The 21367-nt window shown below is 56.3% G+C and overlaps 3 protein-coding genes across 7 annotated transcripts in view; 2 read left to right on the forward strand and 1 right to left on the reverse strand.

Moving 5' to 3' along the window:
• The window catches only part of USP49 (ubiquitin specific peptidase 49), a 30220-nt gene extending 16819 nt beyond the window's left edge, over positions 1–13401 (forward strand). For 3 of the 5 annotated variants that reach the window (XM_068159760.1, XM_068159762.1, XM_068159761.1), the window contains 6 exons: positions 842–986; positions 3129–4539; positions 4728–4932; positions 5433–5541; positions 6161–6366; positions 7151–13401. In XM_068159760.1, coding sequence (XP_068015861.1) covers positions 3157–4539; positions 4728–4932; positions 5433–5541; positions 6161–6366; positions 7151–7341 — 2094 coding nt within the window. In that variant the 5' untranslated portion in view covers positions 842–986; positions 3129–3156 and the 3' untranslated portion in view covers positions 7342–13401. Of the gene's footprint in view, positions 1–132; positions 987–3128; positions 4540–4727; positions 4933–5432; positions 5542–6160; positions 6367–7150 lie in introns of those variants that run through there. The other 2 variants (XM_068159764.1, XM_068159763.1) reach the window with 2 other exon arrangements.
• A 9-nt stretch (positions 13402–13410) lies between these two features.
• Positions 13411–14680, reverse strand: TOMM6 (translocase of outer mitochondrial membrane 6). The gene is made up of 3 exons (XM_068159765.1): positions 14537–14680; positions 14331–14432; positions 13411–13749 (listed from the first exon to the last, which is right to left on the reverse strand). Exons 1-2 carry the CDS (start codon positions 14659–14661, stop codon positions 14336–14338), a joined length of 222 nt encoding a protein of 73 aa, XP_068015866.1. The 5' UTR covers positions 14662–14680; the 3' UTR covers positions 13411–13749; positions 14331–14335.
• Positions 14681–15909: 1229 nt separating this feature from the next.
• LOC137451720 (uncharacterized) lies at positions 15910–20441 on the forward strand. The gene is made up of 3 exons (XM_068159420.1): positions 15910–16231; positions 16327–16458; positions 17368–20441. The coding sequence occupies exons 1-3, from the start codon at positions 15910–15912 to the stop codon at positions 18741–18743; spliced, it is 1830 nt and encodes a 609-aa protein (XP_068015521.1). The 3' UTR covers positions 18744–20441.
• Positions 20442–21367: the final 926 nt, after the last annotated feature.

Below are 21367 nucleotides of genomic sequence, written 5' to 3' on the forward strand. Positions count from 1 at the left end.
TGTTCAGGCTGGAGGAGGGAAGGCTTCAGGGAGACCTTAGGGCAGCCTTCCAGTACCTGAAAGGGCCCCAGGAGAGCTGGGGAGGGACTTTGGACAAGGATTTGTAGTGATAGGACAAGGGGGAATGGATTGAAGCTTGAGGAGGGCAGATTGAGACTGGAGATGAGGAAGAAGTTCTTGACAGTGAGGGTGGGGAGACTCTGGACCAGGTTGCTCAGGAAGGCTGTGGCTGCCTCCTCCCTGGAGGTGTTCCAGGCCAGGCTGGATGAGGCCTTGAGCAACCTGGGCTGGTGGGAGCTGTCCCTGCCCGTGGCAGGGGCTTGGAACTGGCTGAGCATTAAGGTCCCTTCCAACCCAACCCCTCTATGAATGGAATTTAATTCAGGACAGATTCTTTTTGTTTCCTTTTCCTCCTCATTTCCCCCCTCCTCCTTTCACCAAGTTACCAAAGCAGCTCCAAGGGAAGTCATCCCAGGCGCTGCACATTTCCATCCCCTTTCTCCTTTTACCTCAGAGGTTTGGGTGGGTTTTTTTTCCCCTCTGCCATATGTTGGGTTGTCCACTACAAAAGACTCATGAGGAAGAGGCTACATGTGAGCAGCAGACTCACAGGGTAGCAGAAAGATGAGATTCCAGAGTGCCTCTTCCATGTGATGTTTGCTGCCCTCAGTGCAGGGCTCCTTGGTGCCTTCGCGCTTTGACTTCCAGACGATTCTGTCCCCGTCACAGCCCTGCTCTCTGCGGTAGCCCTTTGCACCGAGAGGATTCATTGTGTTCAGAAGCAGCCCTGCCAGCGCTCCCCAGTTTGTTTCTGTGCATCACAAGAATGTTCTCTCTCCAGGGCTTTGAAGCTGTGCTGCCTCACAACGAAGACTTCAGGAGGAATTGAATTCTCCCCGCGCCGCCAAGGCTCCTGTGGCTGAAATGGGGCTGTGCCGGGCCCCGGGGGCTGCGTGGAGGAGGAGAGGATGTTCAGAGATGACTCTGTGAGTAGCACGTGTGAGCACGGGGGTGGGCCTGAGCTCCTTCCAGGGGATCGGAGCGCTGGGGGGAGCTGTGGGAGGGCCGGCGCAGCGCTCCGGGTTTCGCTGCTGCTCTTTGTATCTGCCGCAGAGCGGCTGGGCACGCCGAGAGCTCTCCCTGCCTGCCCGCCCGAGGAGCCCTGCTTTGGTTTCTCCTCACTCACACTGCAGTCATTTTGGAAATCAGTTGCTTGTGCTGTTGATGTCTGCTCGTGCAAATATAGAATTAGAGAATCACAGCATTGTTTAGGCTGGGAAAGACCTTCCAGATCATCAGGTCCCAACCGTTCTCCAGCTCTCCCGAGGCTGGTGCTGAACCAACAGAGGGCCAGGTACAGGTGCAGATGTTCCTCCACATGTACTGCAACCTGCTCTTGCACATTTCAGCTTTGTCACCTGCTGACTTGTTTAAACATTGAAATGTGTCCCACAATCCCAGCATGGAGGGGTGGGAAGGGACCTCTGGAGCTCACCCAGATCAAGCCCCCTGCTCCAGCAGGGCAGCCACAGCAGCTTGCCCAGGAGCACAATGGCCAGGGGGGGTTGGAAGCTCCCCAAGGAAGGAGACTCCACAACCTCTCTGGGCAGCCTGCTCCAGGCCTCCAGCAGCCTCACTGCAGATAACTTTCTCCTCCTCTTCAGATGGAACCTCCTGGGTTCCAAATTGTGCCCATTGCCTCTTGTCCTGTTGCTGGGCACCACTTAGGAGAATCCTTCCCCTCTCAGTCTGGGAGACTGTGAGAAGCCAGTGAGTTGGAGGGTAGGACATGAAGGGCACAGGCTTGCAAACACTCTGCTTATGGCAATTATCTGCTGGGTTTGTGGCTTCTGTGAGAAGCTGCTAACCTCAGAGCAGGTCCTTGTGACACGCATTCCAATTCCAAATCCATTCTGCATGTATCAGTTTCAGGAAGGCAGCTAAAGATCAAATGTCTGTGTGGACTGAATTCATCTTTTTCTCCTTGGAAGTGAGCCAGTCAGGTTGAGCAAGGCCATGCTGGCAGCTGCCTGGGCTGTCTGTAGCAGACAGATAGACAGTTGGATTCTGCAGACCTTGTCAATCCAAAATCTTCTGCTAGTGCTAAAAACTGCTTGGGAAAAAAACCTGCTGCAGAAATAATGTTCTTGGTCGAGGGAAAACTGCAGTTGGGGTTGACAAGAGGCAGCACTGATCTCTTCTCCTGAGGAAGCAGCCACAGGATGAGAGGAAGTGGCTTTGAGTTGTGCCAGGGGAGGTTTAGATTGGACATTAGGGAACAAAATCTCTGCTGAGAGAGTGGTGAGGGGTTGGAACAGGCTGCCAAGAGAGGTGGTGGAATCACCATCCCTGGGAGCGTTCCAGAAGCTGTAGATGTGGTGCTTCAGGACAGGGTTTAGTGGTGATGGTGGCTGGGTTATGGTTGGACTCTTGCAGGTCTTTTCCAGCCTTAGTGATTCAGTGAGTCCAGGGAATTTTACATGTCAGCAAAAGAGAATGCAAAAAGGATGGCTCTGGATCTGTTTGGCTGGGGATGGCTTTAGGTCCATACAGCAGGGGATGGCTTTAGGTCCATACAGCAGGGGATGGCTCTGGATCCATCTGACAGGGGATGGCTCTAGGTCCATACAGCAGGGGATGGCTCTGGATCTGTTTGGCAGGGGATGGCTCTGGGTCCATCCAGCCAGGGATGGCTCTGGGTCCGTCCAGCAGGGGATGGCTCTGGGTCCACCCGGCAGGGGATGGCTCTGGGTCCGTCGGCAGGGGATGGCTTTAGGTCTGTCCAGCAGGGATGGCTCTGGATCCATCTGGCCAGGGATGGCTCTGGGTCCGTCCAGCAGGGGATGGCTCTAGGTCCGTCCAGCAGGGGATGGCTCTGGGTCCGTCCAGCAGGGGATGGCTTTAGGTCCGTCCAGCAGGGGATGGCTCTGGGTCCGTCCAGCAGGGGATGGCTCTGGGTCCGTCCAGCAGGGGATGGCTCTGGGTCCGTCCAGCAGGGGATGGCTCTGGGTCCACCCGGCAGGGGATGGCTCTGGGTCCACCCAGCAGGGATGGCTCTAGATCCACCCAGCAGCTGTGAGATCCTTCTCTTTCTGATTGTTGTTGTGTTTCTTTTTTACCTTCCCAAGGTCAAAGCAGCGAAGACTTCTGTGAGACATGGATAGATGCAAACATGTTGGGCGGCTACGACTCGCCCAGGACCACTCTATCCTGAACCCCCAGAAGTGGCACTGCGTGGACTGCCAGACAACCGAATCCATCTGGGCCTGTCTGAAGTGCTCCCACGTGGCCTGCGGGAGGTACATCGAGGAGCATGCACTGAAACACTTTGAGGAGACCAGGCACCCCTTGGCCATGGAAGTCAACGACCTCTACGTCTTCTGCTACCTGTGTGAGGATTACGTCCTGAACGACAACCCGGAGGGGGATCTGAAGCTGCTGAGGACCTCTCTGTCCGCGATCAAAAGTCAAAGGCATCACCCGGCGACGAGGAGCGGCAGGACCTTGCGATCCATGGCTCTGGGAGAGGAGGTCTGCAGCCATCAAAGGAGCCCTCAGGGACAGTCTCAGATGCTCACGGCTCTCTGGCACCGGCGCCAGTCCTTGCTCGCCAGGGCGCTGCGGACCTGGTTTGATAAGAGCTCCAGGGGCCAGCTCAAGTTGAAAGAGAAGAGGCAAATGGAGGAGCTGGAGAAAAAGAAGGAGGCAGCCAGGCAGCGGCGGCAGGAGATGAAGAGACAGCTCCTGGAGGAGCTGGCAAACACTCCCCCGAGGAAGAGCGCCAGGCTGCTGTCTCACATGCACAGAGAGAGCTTGATTCCAAGGAAGTTCAGGGAGGTGGCCTCCGCTTCCCCTACCTCAAGGCAGATGCAGAGCAGCAGGTTCAGGCAGTTCTATTCCATCCGGCGCAAGCCGCTGATGACCCCCGGGGTGACGGGGCTGAGGAACCTGGGCAACACCTGTTACATGAATTCCATCCTGCAAGTGCTCAGCCACCTCCAGAAGTTTAGAGAATGTTTTTTGACACTTGATCTCTGTGAAACAGAAGAACTCTTAGCCAAAACTGTGAATGGGAGGTCCAGGATGCCCAGCAAGTTGGCAAATGGGTCTGCTGCTAACGAGTCAGGGAAGGCTGACAGAGTGGGATCCCACGGCCCGCAGGGCTTGCCAGCTGGCTTGAACGGGGGCTCCTCCATCAGCAGGAGCTTGGAACTGATACAACCCAAGGAACCGAGTTCAAAGCACATCTCCCTCTGTCACGAACTGCACACCCTCTTCAGAGTGATGTGGTCTGGCAAGTGGGCCCTGGTGTCCCCCTTTGCCATGCTGCACTCTGTGTGGAGCCTGATCCCGGCGTTCCGCGGCTACGACCAGCAGGACGCTCAGGAGTTCCTCTGCGAGCTGCTGGATAAGGTACAGCAGGAGCTGGAGTCGGAGGGAACCAAGCGCAGGATCCTCATCCCTTTCTCCCAGAGGAAGCTCACCAAGCAGGTCCTGAAGGTGGTGAACACCATTTTTCACGGGCAGTTGCTGAGTCAGGTATGCACTGGCCCAGGTTGCCCAGAGAGGTGGGAGATGCCCCGGCCCTGGAACCATTCCAGGTCAGGTTGTCTGGGGCTGTGAGCAGCCTGCTCTAGCAGGGCTTGCTGCGTGGATGTGGCTGCAAAGGCCACCCTGCAGCTGTGCCTGGCCATAACTTGATTTGTGGATACACATTTCCTTCCCAGGTCACCTGCATAACATGCAACTACAAATCCAACACCGTTGAACCCTTCTGGGATCTTTCCCTGGAATTCCCTGAGCGCTACCACTCCATGGAGAAAGGACTCGTCCCAGTGAACCAGACAGAGTGCATGCTGACAGAGATGTTGGCCAAGTTCACCGAGACTGAAGCTCTGGAGGGGAGGATCTATGCCTGTGACCAGTGCAACAGTAAGTCAGCTGCTGCTGCTGCTGGCTCTGCTCCTAGCAGCACTGCTTGGTTTAGTGCCTGAGAGCCTTCTGCTGCATGTTCTGTGGGGCTGAAAGCACCTCCTGTGGCTGTGTCTCTCTGGTCTTCCTCCCTGCTCATGCTGGTTGCTTCCTCCTCTTGGTAGTTTCTGCTTCTTTGGGCACCAGTTGGAATCCTGGAATCACAGAATGTGTTGGGCTGGAAGGGACCTTTAAAGCTCACCTCAGAGCAGAATGTCAGCATGAGCAGCTCCCAGGTGCCATCTGATGGTGTGATTCTGTTCACAGAGAGGAAGGGTGTTTGTTTCTAAAGGGCTGAGTTTGGATCCTAGGGAAGTTCCTGCTCTGGGAAGGACTTCGTAAGGGAGGTTTGCCTGAGCCTCCATCCTGACTGCACAGCAGCTGGGGGCAAGGAGTGCAGAATGTGCCCTTGAACCCTGCCAGCTCTGCCTTATGCTTTCCTTAACTGTGTTTTCTGGCAGGCAAACGGCGAAAGTCTTCTCCTAAGCCTCTGGTTCTGAGTGAAGCTAAGAAGCAGTTAATGATCTACAGACTACCTCAGGTCCTCCGGCTGCACCTTAAACGATTCAGGTGAGTGAGGCACGCTTGGTGGCAGCAGGGAAGTGACCTGCCTCTGGCTTGGGGAAGGAAGTGTGGACCTGCAGCTTCTCTCAGGGTAATGCATTCTCCTCAGCATCAGGGGACCGAAGGAAGAAATGTTTTCTACTGAGCATGGCAAGAGCCTGGCCCAGGTTGTCCAGGGAGGTGGGAGGTGCCCCATCCCTGGAACCATTCCAGGTCAGGTTGCTGGGGGCTGTGAGCAACCTGCTCTAGCAGGGGAGATTTAGGTTGGACATCAGGAGGAAGTTCTGCACAATGAGGGTGGTGAGAGACTGGCACAGGCTGCTCAGGGAGGTGGTTGAGGCTCTATCCCTGGAGACATTTGAGATCAGACTGGATGTGGCCCTGGGCAGCCTGCTCTAGTTGGGGGTGTCCCTGCTGAGTGCAGGGGGGGTTGGACAAGCTGAGCTTTGAGGGTCCCTTCAAACCCAATGCAATCTGTGTGGAAAAACTTCTGTGAGGCCAACTTGACCCCAAAGCTCCTCAGGGCCACCGAGCAGGGGCTGCTCCTGTGCGCAGCTCCCCACAGCCCTGCGCCGCCGGCGGCAAGCAGGAGCCTGAGGCTTTGATTCCTGCCTTGTGTTTGCAGGTGGTCTGAACGCAATCACCGTGAGAAGATTGGGGTCCATGTCCTCTTTGACCAGGTATTAAACATGGAACCTTACTGCTGCAGGGACTCTCTCTCCTCTCTTGACAAAGAGACCTTTGTCTATGACCTCTCCGCTGTGGTGATGCATCACGGGAAAGGGTTTGGCTCAGGACACTACACAGCATATTGCTACAACACAGAGGGAGGTGCGTGTGCCTTGTTCTGGGGGAAGCAGAATGCAAGCTACTCGTGTTTTGTGCCATAGCCAGAGTGGGTTGGTAAAGCTTTGGTGCCCAGAGGTGTTGGAAAGCCCATCTGCTGGCCTTTGGGTGGTTTGTCCCCCAGGAGGTGTGGCCAGGAGCAGCTCTGCCTTGCTTTGGTTGCAGGGATGTTTTTTTTCCTGCCTCTGTGCTTCGTGGCCCTCTGGGATGCCTTTTGATTGCTGCTGTTAGCAGGCATGAATGCTTCATTTTCTCCTGAGCTGGAGCTGTGTGGAGCTGCTCCAGCTGGGTGGCTGTGCTCAGTATCCTTGGGATGATGAGATAAACAGAAAGTGTTTTGAAGCTGGACAGGAACCATTCATGAGTAACATCCGCAGGGGTTTTGTGAGGCTCCAGCAGCCTCTTTTCTGTGGCTGAATTAGCATTGCCTCTGCCTTCTGACTTGTGGAGAAAGAGGGACAAATTGGCTGTCCCCAGGGAACAGTTTTTTGTCTTGCTTTTAGTTCCCTAACTGAGCTTTTGGGCTCTCCAATACAATTGGTTAATTTATCAGTTGTTTGGGGTTGGGTTTTTTGTGTTCTAAAGGGCACAGAAACCACCAAAAGGGTTTTAGAGGAGAAAAATCCATCCCAGAGCATCTGTAGGGGAAGAGGTAAGAGCTGCTGCCTGCTCTCCTCTGTGGATGTTTGCTGTGAACAGTTCCAACCTGCAGCCAGGAGGAATTCTCTCTCCCATCCTAATGCCCTCTTTCTCCCTCTGCTCCCCCTAGGGTTCTGGGTCCACTGCAACGACTCCAAACTGAATGTATGTAGCGTGGAGGAGGTGTGCAAAACCCAGGCCTACATTCTTTTTTACACTCAAAGAACAGTGCAGGACAAAGCAAGAATCTCAGAAAAACAACTCCAAGCTCAGGTGCCCTCCAGACCCAGTGAGAAGGACAGGAGGCTGACGCCGCCGTGACGGAGCAGCTCTGTGACCTGGCTCTCAAACCCTTTGGCATTTCCATCTTTCCTCCTTGTAGGAAGACACCAACGAAGGCTGGCTGCAGGAAGGGGATCAGAGCATCGTGGGTGCCAGCCAGGGTGTGGAAAGCATCTGGAGCTGGGTGGTTCAGAGATGTGAGACTGGAGGCAGAGTCGTGCTCTGAAAGCCTCTTGCTGCGGAGTTCTGCTGACAAAATGCAAGGAGGAAGTTTGATGCTCTGTATGCCCTCATCTGGTAGCAAAAAGGAGTGTAACAGAGGAGCACAAGCAGGAGACAGAAGCTTCAAAAGTCCTTCTGTACCTAGTAGTGCTGATAAAAATCCAGAAGGAACAGGTACAGTCCCCTCCCCTTTAATTGCCACTCAGGTTTCCAGGCTTTGAGTCCCACAGCCACCCAGGTGTTCATCTGAAGGGTTGTTGGATAGGAGCTGACTGCCCTGAGAGCTGGAGAAATGTTTCACATTCTTCCACCAGAGAAAAATACTCCCCCAGGCCTCAGCCATCTCCATGACACCAATTTCTTTGCCATCAGTTGAGGGCCAGCCCACAGCTGGCAAGCTCTGTCTGCAGCTCTTTCTGTCAGTGTTACTGGGGCTGTGTGTGTGCTGGAAGGGTTATTCTCTGGGCTGAACTGAATTGGCAGCTAAACTCACTGGGAGTGTGATTTTCAGCCAGTTCTGCCCTGAAGGAAGTGTGTTCAAAAACAAACCCCCTGTGATAAAGCAAGAATGTTCCTGTGTCTTGTGTCTGTTTGCAGTGGCAGCAAAAACAAAGCTGATAGCACAGGCTCCTGCTGGCATCACTTGGCCAGCAGGGTCAGGAAGAAGTCTGAGGCCTGTCTTGTGCAGCTGGGTCAGAAGTGGGTGGTGTGGGAGCCACTTGGTGCCAAGTGTGGCTTGCTCTGCTCAGAGGAGCAGGGTGGTGGGGGCTGGAGCTGGCTTCTGTCACTGGTTCTGTAGTGGAAATCTTCATTCAAGGCTCAGCCTCACTGAAGGCAGCCTGGGAAGTCTTTACTTCTGCTGGGACAGAAAGGGAGGGAATGTATCTCAGTCTCCAGGTCCAGGCTGAGTTTGAAAGGCTGCCACAGGGTCTGCACTCACCTTGAGTTTAGAGCTCTGGGACAAACACAGGGCCTTAGCTGGCTGTGCCTAGCCCCTGCTCAGCCTGCAGTTGCTTCTCAGGTGTTTCTGGGGGGGGTTGGCTGTTCACATTCCATGTTCTGAGCAAATCTGAGTCTGTAACTGCAGAGAGCCAGGATGGCTTTTGGTCTTGGTTTGGGGTTTGTTACAAAGTGGTTAAAGGTGAAGTGCTCTGAACCAGGAGGTTCTTCAGGCACGTTGCAGGCAGAGAGGTGCTCACAGCTCCTTGCTCTGCCTCCCTCTCCTGTCCTTGGCAACCTTTGCCCATCACACACAGGCAGGGTGTGAGGAAGTGAGTTTCCCAAATCCCTTTCCTCTCTTCCCACTGCCTCTGGGACAACTTTTAGTCTCCTGCCTTATGGGCAAGTTTGTGTCCCTTACTTTGGCTGCTCTCAATCACCTCCTCACCCCAGAGATGAGCACAGCAAGCAGGAAACAGCCACTTTGGGTCACCTGGGTCTGCTCTGCCCTTAGAGTTTCCCCTTCCTGGTCTGCCTGAGCAGCTTTCTGAGCCCCCAGAAGCTGTCTTTTGGACAGAGATCACAATGCCTCTTGTTTTGTGGGAGGAGAAGAGGCAGTTTGAAACAGCCCTGTGGGAAGTGCTTGGCTGGGTCTGGAAGGATGTCCTGTGGAGGTTTCTCTGTGGAATTCCTGAGGGAGGGCATTTGTGTGTGTGTGCTGCTGCCAGTCACTGCAAACTAGTCACACAGCAATAGGAGATCAAGTGGAAGTACCTCTGGCTGCTGGCTGCAGGGGCACTGAGCACTGCCAGGGGTTGGGAGCCCTGGAGGGGAGGCCCAGGGCTGGCGTTTCTCGGCTGCACACTGCATCCTGTGCCAGAGCAAAACACTCTCTGTCTGGAAAAGGAAAGGGAAGATCATGCTTCACCCTGCCTTTTTCATCTGGCTGGAAGGGGAAAGTGTTGCTTTTCCCCTGCATCTCTCCTTCCAGGCCTGTCCACCCTTTCAGAGGGTGAGAGGCAGCCGTGGTTAGCTCTGGCTGAGTCCCTGAGCCGCGCTGGCTCTAAGCCACAGATCAAAGCCTGCTGCAGCCTGAGCTGTTCCTGCAGTCAGCCAAGGCTCTTCACCACCAGTGCTCATCTTTTGACTGAGTGGTTTTGTTGGTTTGTTTGGGGTTTTCTTACATTAATGTTTGAATTCAGGTAGTCCTCCAGCTGAGGGGAGCTGGGAGAGCTCCTGCAGCCACTGCCACCTGCCCCTGCCCAGGCAGACCTTGCCTGCTGCACTCAGCAGCTTCCCCCCCTCAGGTCAGCCTGGCTGTGCTGAGAGAGGAGGAGGCTCTGCAGGCAGAGAAGTGATTGCCCTGATAGGGGAGGAAGGGATTTCTACTTCCAAGTAAATAAACCTGGCTTTTCTGCAGCACTGTGAGAGGTTCCTGTCAGACTCAGCTCTGGTTTGGAAGCCACAGTGTGTAGCACTTTTTATGCCTGCTGGTTGCTATTTGTCTGCTGCCCCAGGGCTCCTTTTCTCTAAGCACAAGCCCAATGCTCCCTTCCTGCTGGGCACTGTTATATAGTGTCCTGGCTGCCAGAAATTCTGACTGGATGTTGCCTCTCTCCATCAGGAAGATGAACATTCCACTCACAATGCCAGTGGAGCCTGCTTGAGTGTGTGCCTGGCAAGTGGCAGCCTCTAGAGCAATTTCTGTCCCTCCTTTCCCTGGCACAGCTTCAAATCCTGCACTACATTGATGGGAGAATAATTCCAGGGTTAGGCTCTGCTGCTGCCAGCACACAGCCAGCTTGGGCAGTGTGTGTACCCCCAGGGTTCTTCCTGAGCTGCTGTACCTCTGCTTTTCTGCAGGCTGGGGGCAGGGAAGGAGCTGGGCTGAACGAAAGGGGCAGCAAAACCAAAGCCAAGCAGAGCAGGGAGCTGGGATCTAAGTTCAGAAGGGACAGGAAGCATCTGCTCAGGGGGGCCACAGGACTGCCTGCTTTGCAGGCCAGGGCTAGGAACCAAATCCAAACCCAGGCTCACTGTCAGCCACCTCCTCTTGCTGCTATGGCAAAATCTTTCTCTGCTCAATAGCTTCAGCCTGGCAAAACTGAGTCTACAGTTCCTAAGGACCAGGACCCCAGCTTCTCAACTCCTAAAGAGGAGCTGCCCCCTTCAAGCCCACAGTGGCACTGTCAGCACTCTGGCTGCCTGGAAGTGAGAAAGGAGATGCCACATGTGCTGACTTGACCTAATTTGGTGATTTCCAGTCTCAAGAACACCTTCCCAGCAGTGGTGGCAGGTGCTGGGCTTGCTCTTTGTCCATGCTGAAGGGCTGTGCCCTGACGTGTCAGAGCAGGGCCCGGTGGGACCTGCCGTGGGAAAGGCCTCCTGGTGGTCCTGCTCCTGCTCCACAGCGCCCTGCTGTGGCAGCTGTCTGGGTGTGAGGCTGCTGAGTGTTGCTCCTGCTGAAGAACCACTGCCACTCCCTCCCCTCAGTGGATGTGTCCTGGGATAACCACATCCATCCCCTGAGGACCCCCTGGACTGCTTGCAGCTGTGGTAGGGCAACCAGTGCCACTTGGGTGGCCAGACAAGGCTAAGGGCTGTGTGACAGCACAGGCAGGCTGGGGCTGTGCACCAGGAAGGGCACCACAGGCCCCTGGTGCAGCACAGGGAGATGAGGATGACCACCTCTGGGTCTCCTTCTCCTCCACACAGTTAGGGCTGCACAAGCCCCCAGCTCTCACCCAGCAGTGGCACTTTCACAGCCAGAGGCACCTTCATTCCCTTGACCTTACCAGGCCTGCCCCTTAAGGCTGTTTGCTACTCCCATGTGAAAGCCAAGCTTGCCCCTGCTTTAGCAGCTGTGGAGATGACAGTAACCTAACCACTGGCACCCCAGAGCCCCTCTGGAAGAGAATTAGGGCCCAGTTACTCCCTGCTTAGGTTCAGCTTTGGTGAAGCAGTCACAAACTGTACAGCCACTGCTCAGCTGGCAGGAAGGGAGCAAGCAGAGGAGTTTGCTTTCAGAACCTTTTTACAGCTCTGCCTTTCCATAACAAATGAATCAATGGATCACTAAAGACAGCTTAGAAACATCAGATGGCTTCTCAGAGGGGAGTGCTGCCAGGGGGAGCTCCTTCAGGGAGTGCTGGACTGGGGCAGGATGCTGCTGGGGACACCCTGCTGCTGCTCATGCCCTGCAAGCTTCACTCTTGCCTTGGGTAAGGGCAGAACTAAAGCTGATCTTTAGCACTTCCCAATAATCCTGCCCCAAGCTCAGGCTGCTGGAGGGGTGCTGTTGGCAGAGGCTGCAGAGCAGTTTTCCCCTCAGTGTGAAGTCCTTGTGTGGAAACAGGAGGGGAATGCTGCCCTGAGGAGCCAGGCTGGAGCTGGGGTGGGGTTGGTGCTGGGTCAGTGGCTCCTGGGGGGAGCTGAAGCCAGCCCAGCCTCACTGCTGCTGGTGCCTGCGTCACTAATGGCTTAAGCTGCTGTTCCCCAGGCCCTGCTCCTGCATGGGGCTGCCTTTGCTCCAAGGACACTCCCAGGCAGCAGCCAGTGAGGAGGGAATCCAATTAATGAGTGCCTGTCTCTGGCAGGCTGCTGGGGTGAGCAGGCTGCTGGGGTGAGCAGGCTGCCCCTAATCGTGGGCTCAGCAGCTTTGCCTGGAGTTGAGGTTTGCTCAGACAGCATCCAGCAAGTCACCTGTGGCAGCCTCAGGGACTTAACTGCACTGCCCTCTGCCTGACCCCAGGCCCCAGGAGGAGATTAGTGTTGATCTTAATCAAAACAAAGCTTAACTATGAAATGACTTCATGTTCTAATTAATCCTCTTTTCCTGCAGAAGCCCTTTCTGCATAACCTGCAGCATGCAGACTTCAAAAGCACTTCCTCCCTTCCCAGGATGTTCAAAGGCCTGCAGGTTTGAAGGGTCTGTAGCAGGTGGGGAGCTGAGTTCCTCTCTGGGGCAGGTAACAGAGGGCAGTTTTGGGTCACAAGCATGGAGGCAGCACCACTTAAGAATGTCTTAAACTAAAAGCCTGTGTGGAACCATCCAAAGAATCTGAAGCCCTGGTGCAGTCCTGCTGCCACATCCCTCAGGGCTGGGGAATTCTTCTGCTCTGCTTCAAGAAGCTGTTGAATAAATCAGCCACAGCTCCTGCCTGGCATGGGACACTGAGCCTCCCAGGCAGCCTCTCCTGGGGCTTTGTCTCCCCCAAACAGCCTCATGTGGGACTCTGTCCCTCCCAAAGAGCCTCACCTGGGGCTTTGTCCCCCCTGAACAGCCTCACCTGGGGCTTTGTGCCCCCCTGAACAGCCTCACCTGGGGCTTTGTGCCCCCTGAACAGCCTCACCTGGGGCTTTGTCCCCCCTGAACAGCCTCACCTGGGGCTTTGTGCCCCCTGAACAGCCTCACCTGGGGCTTTGTGCCCCCTGAACAGCCTCACCTGGGGCTTTGTGCCCCCTGAACAGCCTCACCTGGGGCTTTGTGCCCCCTGAACAGCCTCACCTGGGGCTTTGTCCCCCCTGAACAGCCTCACCACCCACAGCCAGGCTTTAGAGTTTAGTCCTCCAGGGCAAGCTGCAGTCCCAGTCCAGGGCACTAAGTGCTATGCAACACCAAATGGCTTCTCCTTCCCACACCCAGTCAGCATTCCTTGCCAGCTCCCAGCTTTCTCCCATCCAGCCATTTCCCCCAGCACACCCTCTGGGGGTTAGAGAAGTTTACCTTAGGGCTCAGCAGAGTTTTGTTCTTTCCTTTGAGCGAGTAGCAGAAGGGTCCTGGGCCTGCAGAGCCAGGCCCTGGGCTCCTTCCTTTTGTCTTTGGGGGGGGGAGAATACAAATCATGTTTTGATGATTTTTTGGGGGTAAATCTTTACTCTTTTTACACCTTGGTTTTTGTAAGCTGAACTTTTCTTATTAAAAAACAAAACACACAAGCCCTGAGCTGCCAGTGGGTTGTGCCATTCTTTAATACACAGCCAGGGGGGGAGTGGGGCTGGGAGAGCTCCAGAGGAAAACAAACTGCAGGCACAAGGGCCTCACCCCCTCCAGAAGAGTCATCCTCACTGTGCCCTGCAGAATGGAAAAGAAATTCTCCTCCTCACACTGAAAAGCTTCTCCCCACCACCCCCCTCAGTGTCACTGCTTCAAGCAGGGCAGCTTTAAAGTGCGAGTAGCAGCTCCCGGAGCACAGGAGGGGCTCCTGCTGGCGGCGGCGGAACGCGATCCCTCCCGGCCCTCGTGTGGCAGGGGCGAGCGCTTCTCCCTCGCAGCTCTTCTCCTTCCTAGGGGCAGCAATGGAGCAGAGTGAGACAAGGCTGTTTCCAGCGGAGTCTGCTGCTGTGTGGCTCTAGAGCTCCAGGTTTTAGTTCTCCTGGTTCCAGGGGGGGCTCGGGATTTAGTCCCTCTTGTAGGCTCATCAGCACAGCAGCCCCAGACTGGCTTGGGTGTGAAGGGATCTTTAAAGCTCATCCAGCCCAAGCCCCCTGCCGTCAGCAGGGACATCTGCAACTAGAGCAGGTTGCTCAGAGCCCCAAACGACCTGCAATAGTTTCAGGGATGGAGCATCTTCCATCTCGGGGCCAGCGTCTCACCACCCTCGGCGTCAAACATTCCTTCCACCTCCCCACTCTGAATCTCCCTCTCTTGGTTTCAAACCCTGCCCCCTTGTCCTGCCACAACTGACCCTGCGGAAACTTCTGCCTCTGTTATTTGCCAACCTTACCCTCCCCTGCCGGGAACCCTCCCCTGCCGTGCTTCGCGGGGGTTCTGCCAGCGCCTGGCCACCGCTGCCGGGCGCCGGTTTCTACCGCAGCCGCTCCCGGTCCTTGTCCCCGCGGCCTCTTAACGCGCCCCGAGCACTCACCGCAGCTACGGGACGGGTTGCGGGGCCATCAGGTCGATATCCGTCAGGTTCCGAGCGACCCAGACTCCAGCGGCGAAGAGCCCCAGGTTCACCAGGAGGTTCCTGCAAGAGCAAGCGGCCCCGCTGGCGTTTGCCCGCTCTCCCTCCCGCGGCCCTGCCCGGCGCTGCCCCGCTCCAGCCGGCTGCCCGACCCCGCTCCCACGCACCTTCGGAAGTCATTGCGGTCGGTGGCGAAGCGGTAGGCGCTCCGCAGCCACCCCCGCAAGCCCTGCGGCGCGGTCCCGGGCCCCGCCGGCGTTGCCGCCGCTGCTGCTGCCGCCGCCGCCGCCATGCTGCCCTCTGTCCCGCTCCGGGGCGCCGCGCGATGACGTCACTTCCGGCGCGCCACGCCGCGAGCGCTCCGCTCCATGTGCGACCCTCGGGCGCTGCTCGTAGACAGCCATGGGGGGACGCGACGAGAGCGCTGGGCTTGCACACTGGGGGGTGGGCACCCCCTCCCTGCCTGGCACGGGGGCAGACAGCGCTGGGCTTGCACACTTGGGGGTGGGCACCCCCTCCCTGCCTGGCATGGGGACGGGCAGCGCTGGGCTTGCACACTTGGGGGTGGGCACCCCCTCCCTGCCTGGCACGGGGGCAGACAGCGCTGGGCTTGCACACTGGGGGGTGGGCACCCTCTCCCTGCCTGGCACGGGAATGGTCTGCAGAAAATCTCCACAGCTCAGAAGTTGTGCGGTAGGTGCTGAGGCGCATGGGGACCTGGGATCCTTCCTCCGCAGCATGCGCAGCTTCAGCAGCGCTGATTGCCCTCTTGCTTCCCTGCACTGGTACCCACGCAGCGAGTTCCACAATCCGCCTGAGCCCCTGCCTGGACCTGCCTCATGTTGTAACGAGCTTGAGGTCCTCTTGCGCTTGCGCAGCGTTCTCTGGTGGTCGTGTGGTGGTCGTGCGGTGGTCGTGCAGGATGAAGCAAGTAGTCTTCCTCAGAGATGAACTTTTCACCTTTCTTTCTCGCACACGCTCCCCGGGCTCCTTCGCTGGTTTTGCAAGCAGTTTCTGCCTTATCACGATAGCCTTGCACCTTGCAAGCAGTTTCTGCCTTATCACGACAGCCTGGCATCTTCTCATCCTCTTTTTGCAAGCAGTCCAGCAATGAAGCCTTACCTCTCACATGCTCTCATCCTGTTTTCTCAAGCAATAAACGTCAAGGATATTTATATTGCCCACTCAGCTGCCCCTAATCAATCAATCAATCCTTCTTTAACTCCTAATTCTCTTGCATCAGGAGCACCACTGCTCTTGCATACTCGTGGGGTGGACACCCCCTCCTCGTGTGACCTCAGTCAGCGCTGTAGTGCAGCACACATCTGGTCTGAGATAAAGGAAACGTCACCGACTGTGCCACGAGGAGGGGAACCTTATCGGAATGAAGGTCGCAAAACCTCCCTGTTGGGCACCAGCCTTGGGGACGAGGGTTAGGCAAAAGGTCTTCACGCAAAGGGTCATCAAGCACCGGCGCAGGGCTGCTGTGCGGGGGGGGTGTGTGGAATCACCGCCCCTTGGAGGTGTTCCAGCCGCGGGGATGCGGCTCCGTGGCTCCGTGGCAGCGGCTCGGCGGCTCAGCGGCGGCGCTGGAATTGTTCGCTCCGGGCGAGAGATTGGGCTTGGAAGATCTCAAAATTCTCTTCCAACCTTCTCTGACAAACCCCCAGAGCAAGATGAAAGAGTTCAACCGGAGGACAATCTCCAAACAACCACCAGAGGCCACCAGAGGAGCCCTGAAAGACCCTCCGGGGGCGGGGGGGGGGGCCGGGGGGAGGCAGAGAGGGGACAAGCGCGGGGACCTGTGATGAATATGCAAATCAGCAGCGCAATTAAACCCAGCGCTGCTGGAAGCCTGTCGGGTGCGCGCTCGCTGGAGCGATCCGCCGCGCAGCGGTGCCTGCTTCTGAACGCTGCCTCGGTGTTGAGAGGTTGATTTATTCCTGATTTGGGGAAGAGGATTTGGTTGGCATCCCCAGCCGGGACGCCGCTCTGGGACCTCGACCGCTCCGCGGGATCGCAGGAGCTCCAAGCCCGCACCGAGGGATTCTCGGGGAGAGCCTCCGATCCCCGGAGCGAAGAGCTCTGAGTAAGACCCCTGGGAAAGGCAAAGACATTTCTGGCCCGGAGGGAGCCCGTGAGGCACAGCAGAAGTGGCACAGGGCTGGCAAGGAGGCGATCCTAGCGGCACCATCCGGGTTTGGAGCCGGGCTGTGGAGAGTTCCACGCGGGGTCGAAAGCCTCACTTGGGAAAGGGCTTTGAGTCCCTTCTGGGGTTCTCGGGGCTGTGAATTTTGTTCTCCAAGCCGTGTGCCCCCACCCCCAATCTCGTTCGATTTCCGTCGTGGTTTGGCTGTGTGCTTTTTGGCTGTGGGGATCACTTTGGCTGTGGGGATCACTTTGGCTGTGGGGGTCACTTTGGCTCTGCCAATCCGTTCTGCTCTGCGAGTTTCCCTTTGTGGATCCATTTTTTGCTCTGTGAATTTCCTTTGCTGAACTTCTGCTTTCGGAACTTCGCTTCCTGGGTTTGGTTTGGGTGAACTTCTGCTCGGTGAATTTCCTTTGCTGTATTTTTTCACCTGGTGATTGGCATTTCCCCCCCACCCCCACCCCCCACCCCCCCCGGTGAATTTTTGCTTTGTGTCTTTGGGGTTTGTTTTTTTTCTTACTATTTTTATTATTTGGGGTTTGGTTGGTTTTGTTTTTTTTTTCTGGTTATTATTTCTGCTTTGGGTGAATTTTGCTTTGGGAGTTTTTCCTCCTACCAGCACCTGGTGGTTTCATTCAGCGCATCTGGGTTGTGGGGGTTGGGGTTGTGTGACTGCTTGGGTCGTTAGAGGGCTTCAGCTATGGGCTCTGGGCAGTCCTGGGAGAAGGGGGTGGCGAAATGCAGCCCTCTGGGTTGGATATTAGACCACTGGGACGACCTGGGGGCGGGGGGGGGGGCACCTACTGAGTAAAAAAGAGTTGATTAACTACTGCAATGTTTTGTGGCCAGGCTACATTCTGGACAGTCAGAACCAGTGGCCAAAGAATGGGACTCTTAACAAGGAAACCATTCAGCAGCTCACCAAGCTCTGTGAAAGGCAAAACAAATGGCTGGAGGTAATCTATGTGACTTTGTTTTCCACTCTGAGGAACCATCCTGAGTGGCAGACCGGGACAAGCCCAAGAGATTCACAGAGAGTGGTGTTGGAAGAGAGGAAACGTGAGGAAGAGGATGGCAGATCCTCCCGCCCCGGGGCTGTGGATCTGTCGGTCAGTCACAGGGCTCCGGGTCAGGGGAAGGCAGTGGTGCCAGGGAATGCAGCACTGAAACAGGGAAGTGGGGGCTTGGCTGGGGCTGGGGAAGCAGCAGCAAGTCCTGAGGGCACAGGAACAGGAAAAGAAGGGAAGAGTGTAGCCGGCAGTAGAAGTTCAGCAGAGGGCCCAGCCGCTCGCACAGGCAGGAAGAGGGCTGAGCCGCCCACCCCATCCGGGGAAGCTCTTGGACCTGACGGCTCAGAGGTAAGGCTCAGAGCCCCTCTCTCTGGGACTGAACTTTCTGCCTGGCAGGAAATACTAAGGAATTGCAGCAGGGATCCTGAGAAGGTGGCAAAGAGGTTTCAGCTTCTAGTAAAGAATCATGACCCAGAGTGGCTGGACATAGATGTGCTGTTGGATGCCTTAGGGAGTGCGACTAAAGCCATGGTGATCTCTGCTGCCAGGGAAGAGGTGCAGGCACTGCTGCGAAGAAAGCAGCCAGGAGTAACAGTGGATGAGGTTTTCCCTCTGACAGAGCCTTCCTGGGACCCAAAGAATCCAGATGATAGGGCAGCTCTGAAGAGATACCAGGCCTGGGTTGTCTATGGGCTGAAACGTGGCATACCTAAGAGGAACGACTTGCCAAGGCTCTATGAGATTTACCAAGAGCCCAGAGAGTCTCCCTCAGCCTTCTGGAGCAGGCTCAAGGCTGCTGCAGAGCAATGTGCTGATCTTGACCCAGAGAACCCACGAGATGAAATACTGCTGGCCACACTTTTTGTGAGGCAATTAAAACCCAGCATCAGCCAAGAGTTAGACAAATTAAGCCACAGAGGCATCTCCAGCTTGCTGCATGAGGCAGAGAGGGTTTACCGTGACAGGGAGGAAGATTTCCAGCAGACAGTGAAAGAGCTCTTGGATGCAGTCAAGGAGGTCCAGTGGGAAATAAGAGCTGCAAGGGAAAGGGGCAGAGGGAGGAACGAATTGCCAGGGAGAGCTTGGCCAGGGCTGCCAGCTCCAGCCCGGCGCTTGGCGAGGGACCAGTGTGCCATCTGCAGGGAGAGGGGACACTGGCAGAGGGAGTGCCCACAGAGGCTGGTGGCTCCTGCTTTGAGAGCAATTGAGTGGTGAAGCAGTGTCCTGCCTCTGGGCTGGCTGCAGAGGGGCTGCAAGAGTTTAACTATGGTCTCCCAGGTTCACTTTCACACAGCCTCAAAGCTCAGCTTCTCCACCCCACCCCTGCACTCAGCAGGGACACCTCCAGCTGGAGCAGGCTGCCCAGGGCCACAGCAGCTTTGACCCTGAATATCTCCAGGGATGGAGCCTCAACCACCTCCCTGGGCAGCCTGCTGCAGTGCTCCAGCAGCCTCCTGGTGCAGAGCTTAGGTTCCTCACATCCAGCCTAAATCTGCTCTGCTCTAATTCCCAACCATTGCCCCTGGGGCTGTCCCTGCAGGCCTGGTTATTGTCACTGTCCTGGGGCAGTTTCCCCAGCCTTGGATGTTAAATGGATGATCAAATGGTTCCTGTGCCCCATATGGGCAGTGGTGACCCAGAGTGAGCACCAAACCCCCCTGAGACTGCAACTCCCTTTCCACTTGGGAGGCAAGAGGTGACTGCACCAGCACTCCAGGGAGGCCTGTTGGGCTGTGGCTGCGGTCAGGGGGTGGCACTGTGGCAGTGCAACCACCCCCAGCAAACACAAAAGGTACCAGCAGGGCTTGCTAGGCTGATGGAGGTCAGCTTGAGGGCCCTGAGTCCTTTGTGTTGCAAAGCTGACCACAGCAGGACAGCTGGCAGGCCATAAATGGAGTCCTGCCCTGGAGAGGGTTCTCTCCACACTGGGGCAGCCTGGCAGTCAGATCTTCTCCTCCCAGAACAGGACCTCATCTAAGGAGTCCTCACCCTGCCTTGGTGTGAGTGTGCCTGGATGTGTCCTGGGTACCTGTGGGGAGATGTCCTGGGTGAGTGCACACTGGGCTTCATCTCTCCCCAGATGGTTTCACTGCTTGTGCAGCAGGACACTCCCAGCTGATATCCAAACCTGGATTTATTGTGTTGGAAGGATACAGGAAGGCTGCAGAGGGACTTTCCATGAGAGTGCCTGGAGCCAGGCCAAGGGGGAATGGTTTGGAGCTGAGGCAGAGCAGGGTCAGACTGGAGCTGAGGAAGAAGTTCTTCAGTAAGAGGGATGCTGAGACTCTGGAATGGGCTGTGGCTGCCTCCTCCCTGGGGGTGTTCAAGGCCAGGCTGGATGAGGCCCTGAGCAGCTGAGTCCAGCTGGGAGGTGTCCCTGCCTGTGGTGGGGAGCTTGGAGCAGATGATCTCTGAGGTCCCTTCCAACCTGAGCCACTCCAGGATCCTGTGAGGGCAAAGGAGAGCCCAGCAGGGCAGTGGGAGGCTACTGCAGAGGAACCCTTGAGGGAAGAACTGAATGGACTTTGTGATTTGTGGCTGGAACTCTGTTGCTTCACCCTGGGATGTCCTCTGTGCCCAGGGCTGGGTGACAAATCAGGCCTGAGCAGTGGAACCTCCACAGACACCACTGCAATATGGGAGCAGACCAAGTCTCTCCATCAAGTGCCAAAGGATGACACCACCTGTGGACTTCCAGAAGTCTGGAGGTGGCTGATTTCGTGCACCTGACCTGGGCCTTTGGCTCAGGAAGCTGCTTGGGCTGCTAACCATGGGCTGATTAACCTTTGTGTCTATGTTCCAGTGCAACCTGTGTGTTAAATGCTCTGCCTGAGGGGCTACAACTGAGCATGAGCAGTTTAGGTGATGAGGCTGGGAGCTGAGAGCTCCTCCTGGAAGGAAGAAATCTCAAAAGGGGGGGGTGGGAGTGGGGGGGAGGGGGAGAGGGAACCACTGCTAATGTGATTCAGAGAACTGTATCCCACCATGCATCCTCTCTCAAGTGAGAAAGGGAAGCATCACCAACTGTCACACAGCAGAGTGAAAGTCAGGAGCCCATAAAAATGTCTCCAGAACAAGATCCTGACAGAGGAGGGAAGAAAGGAGAGCTCAGCCAGGGGACAAGCTGCAGCTGACCACCAGAGGATTGACCACCAGAGGACTGACCACCAGGGGACAAGCTGCAGCTGACCACCAGAGGATTGACCACCAGAGGATTGACCACCAGGGGACAAGCTGCAGCTGACCACCAGAGGATTGACCACCAGGGGATTGACCACCAGGGCACAAGCTGCAGCTGACCACCAGAGGATTGACCACCAGAGGATTGACCACCAGGGGACAAGCTGCAGCTGACCACCAGAGGATTGACCACCAGAGGATTGACCACCAGGGGACAAGCTGCAGCTGACCACCAGGGGATTGACCACCAGGGGACAAGCTGCAGCTGACCACCAGAGGATTGACCACCAGACACCACCAGAGGACCCTTGGGGATGACAAAAGCACAGCAGAGAGGTGGAGCAGTCCTGCAGATAAGAGCTGTGGGGATGTGGGAGGATTCTGGGGCCTGCCATGGAGGTGTAAGATGGCAACAGAACGAAAGCTTTGCTGCTGGAGCAATAAACCACTGCCTGCTTCTTCATATTTAGCACTTGCTGCTCAATCCATTGCTGTTCAGAGGTTTAGTCCCAATTGCAGGAGCACCCAAGAGAGGTCACCCCCTTCTTCTGTGCTTGCAGGGGTGGGGGACACCCCCTTGTTGCACCCCTTGGCTGTTTTTAGTGCTTGGAAGCCACCCCCCTGCCCTGCACCTCTGCCACCCAGGCAGGTGCAACCCC

This window comes from Melanerpes formicivorus, unplaced genomic scaffold (genome assembly GCF_026170545.1).
Source record: "Melanerpes formicivorus ecotype bairdi unplaced genomic scaffold, bMelFor1.0.p_v2 SCAF_46, whole genome shotgun sequence".
Classification (NCBI taxonomy): domain Eukaryota; kingdom Metazoa; phylum Chordata; class Aves; order Piciformes; family Picidae; genus Melanerpes; species Melanerpes formicivorus.

What these genes read in the sequence shown, in the direction of transcription:
- TOMM6 (XM_068159765.1), bottom strand. Translation starts at nt 14,661, where the DNA reads ATGGCGGCGGCGGCGGCAGCAGCAGCGGCGGCAACGCCGGCGGGGCCC. An exon ending in GACCGCAATGACTTCCGAAG is followed by an intron (nt 14,433 to 14,536) that starts GTGCGTGGGAGC and finishes TTGCTCTTGCAG; the next exon opens with GAACCTCCTGGTGAACCTGG.
- LOC137451720 (XM_068159420.1), top strand. Translation starts at nt 15,910, where the DNA reads ATGCGGCTCCGTGGCTCCGTGGCAGCGGCTCGGCGGCTCAGCGGCGGC. An exon ending in CGCTGCTGGAAGCCTGTCGG is followed by an intron (nt 16,232 to 16,326) that starts GTGCGCGCTCGC and finishes GATTTGGGGAAG; the next exon opens with AGGATTTGGTTGGCATCCCC. An exon ending in CCCGGAGCGAAGAGCTCTGA is followed by an intron (nt 16,459 to 17,367) that starts GTAAGACCCCTG and finishes TTTTGTGGCCAG; the next exon opens with GCTACATTCTGGACAGTCAG.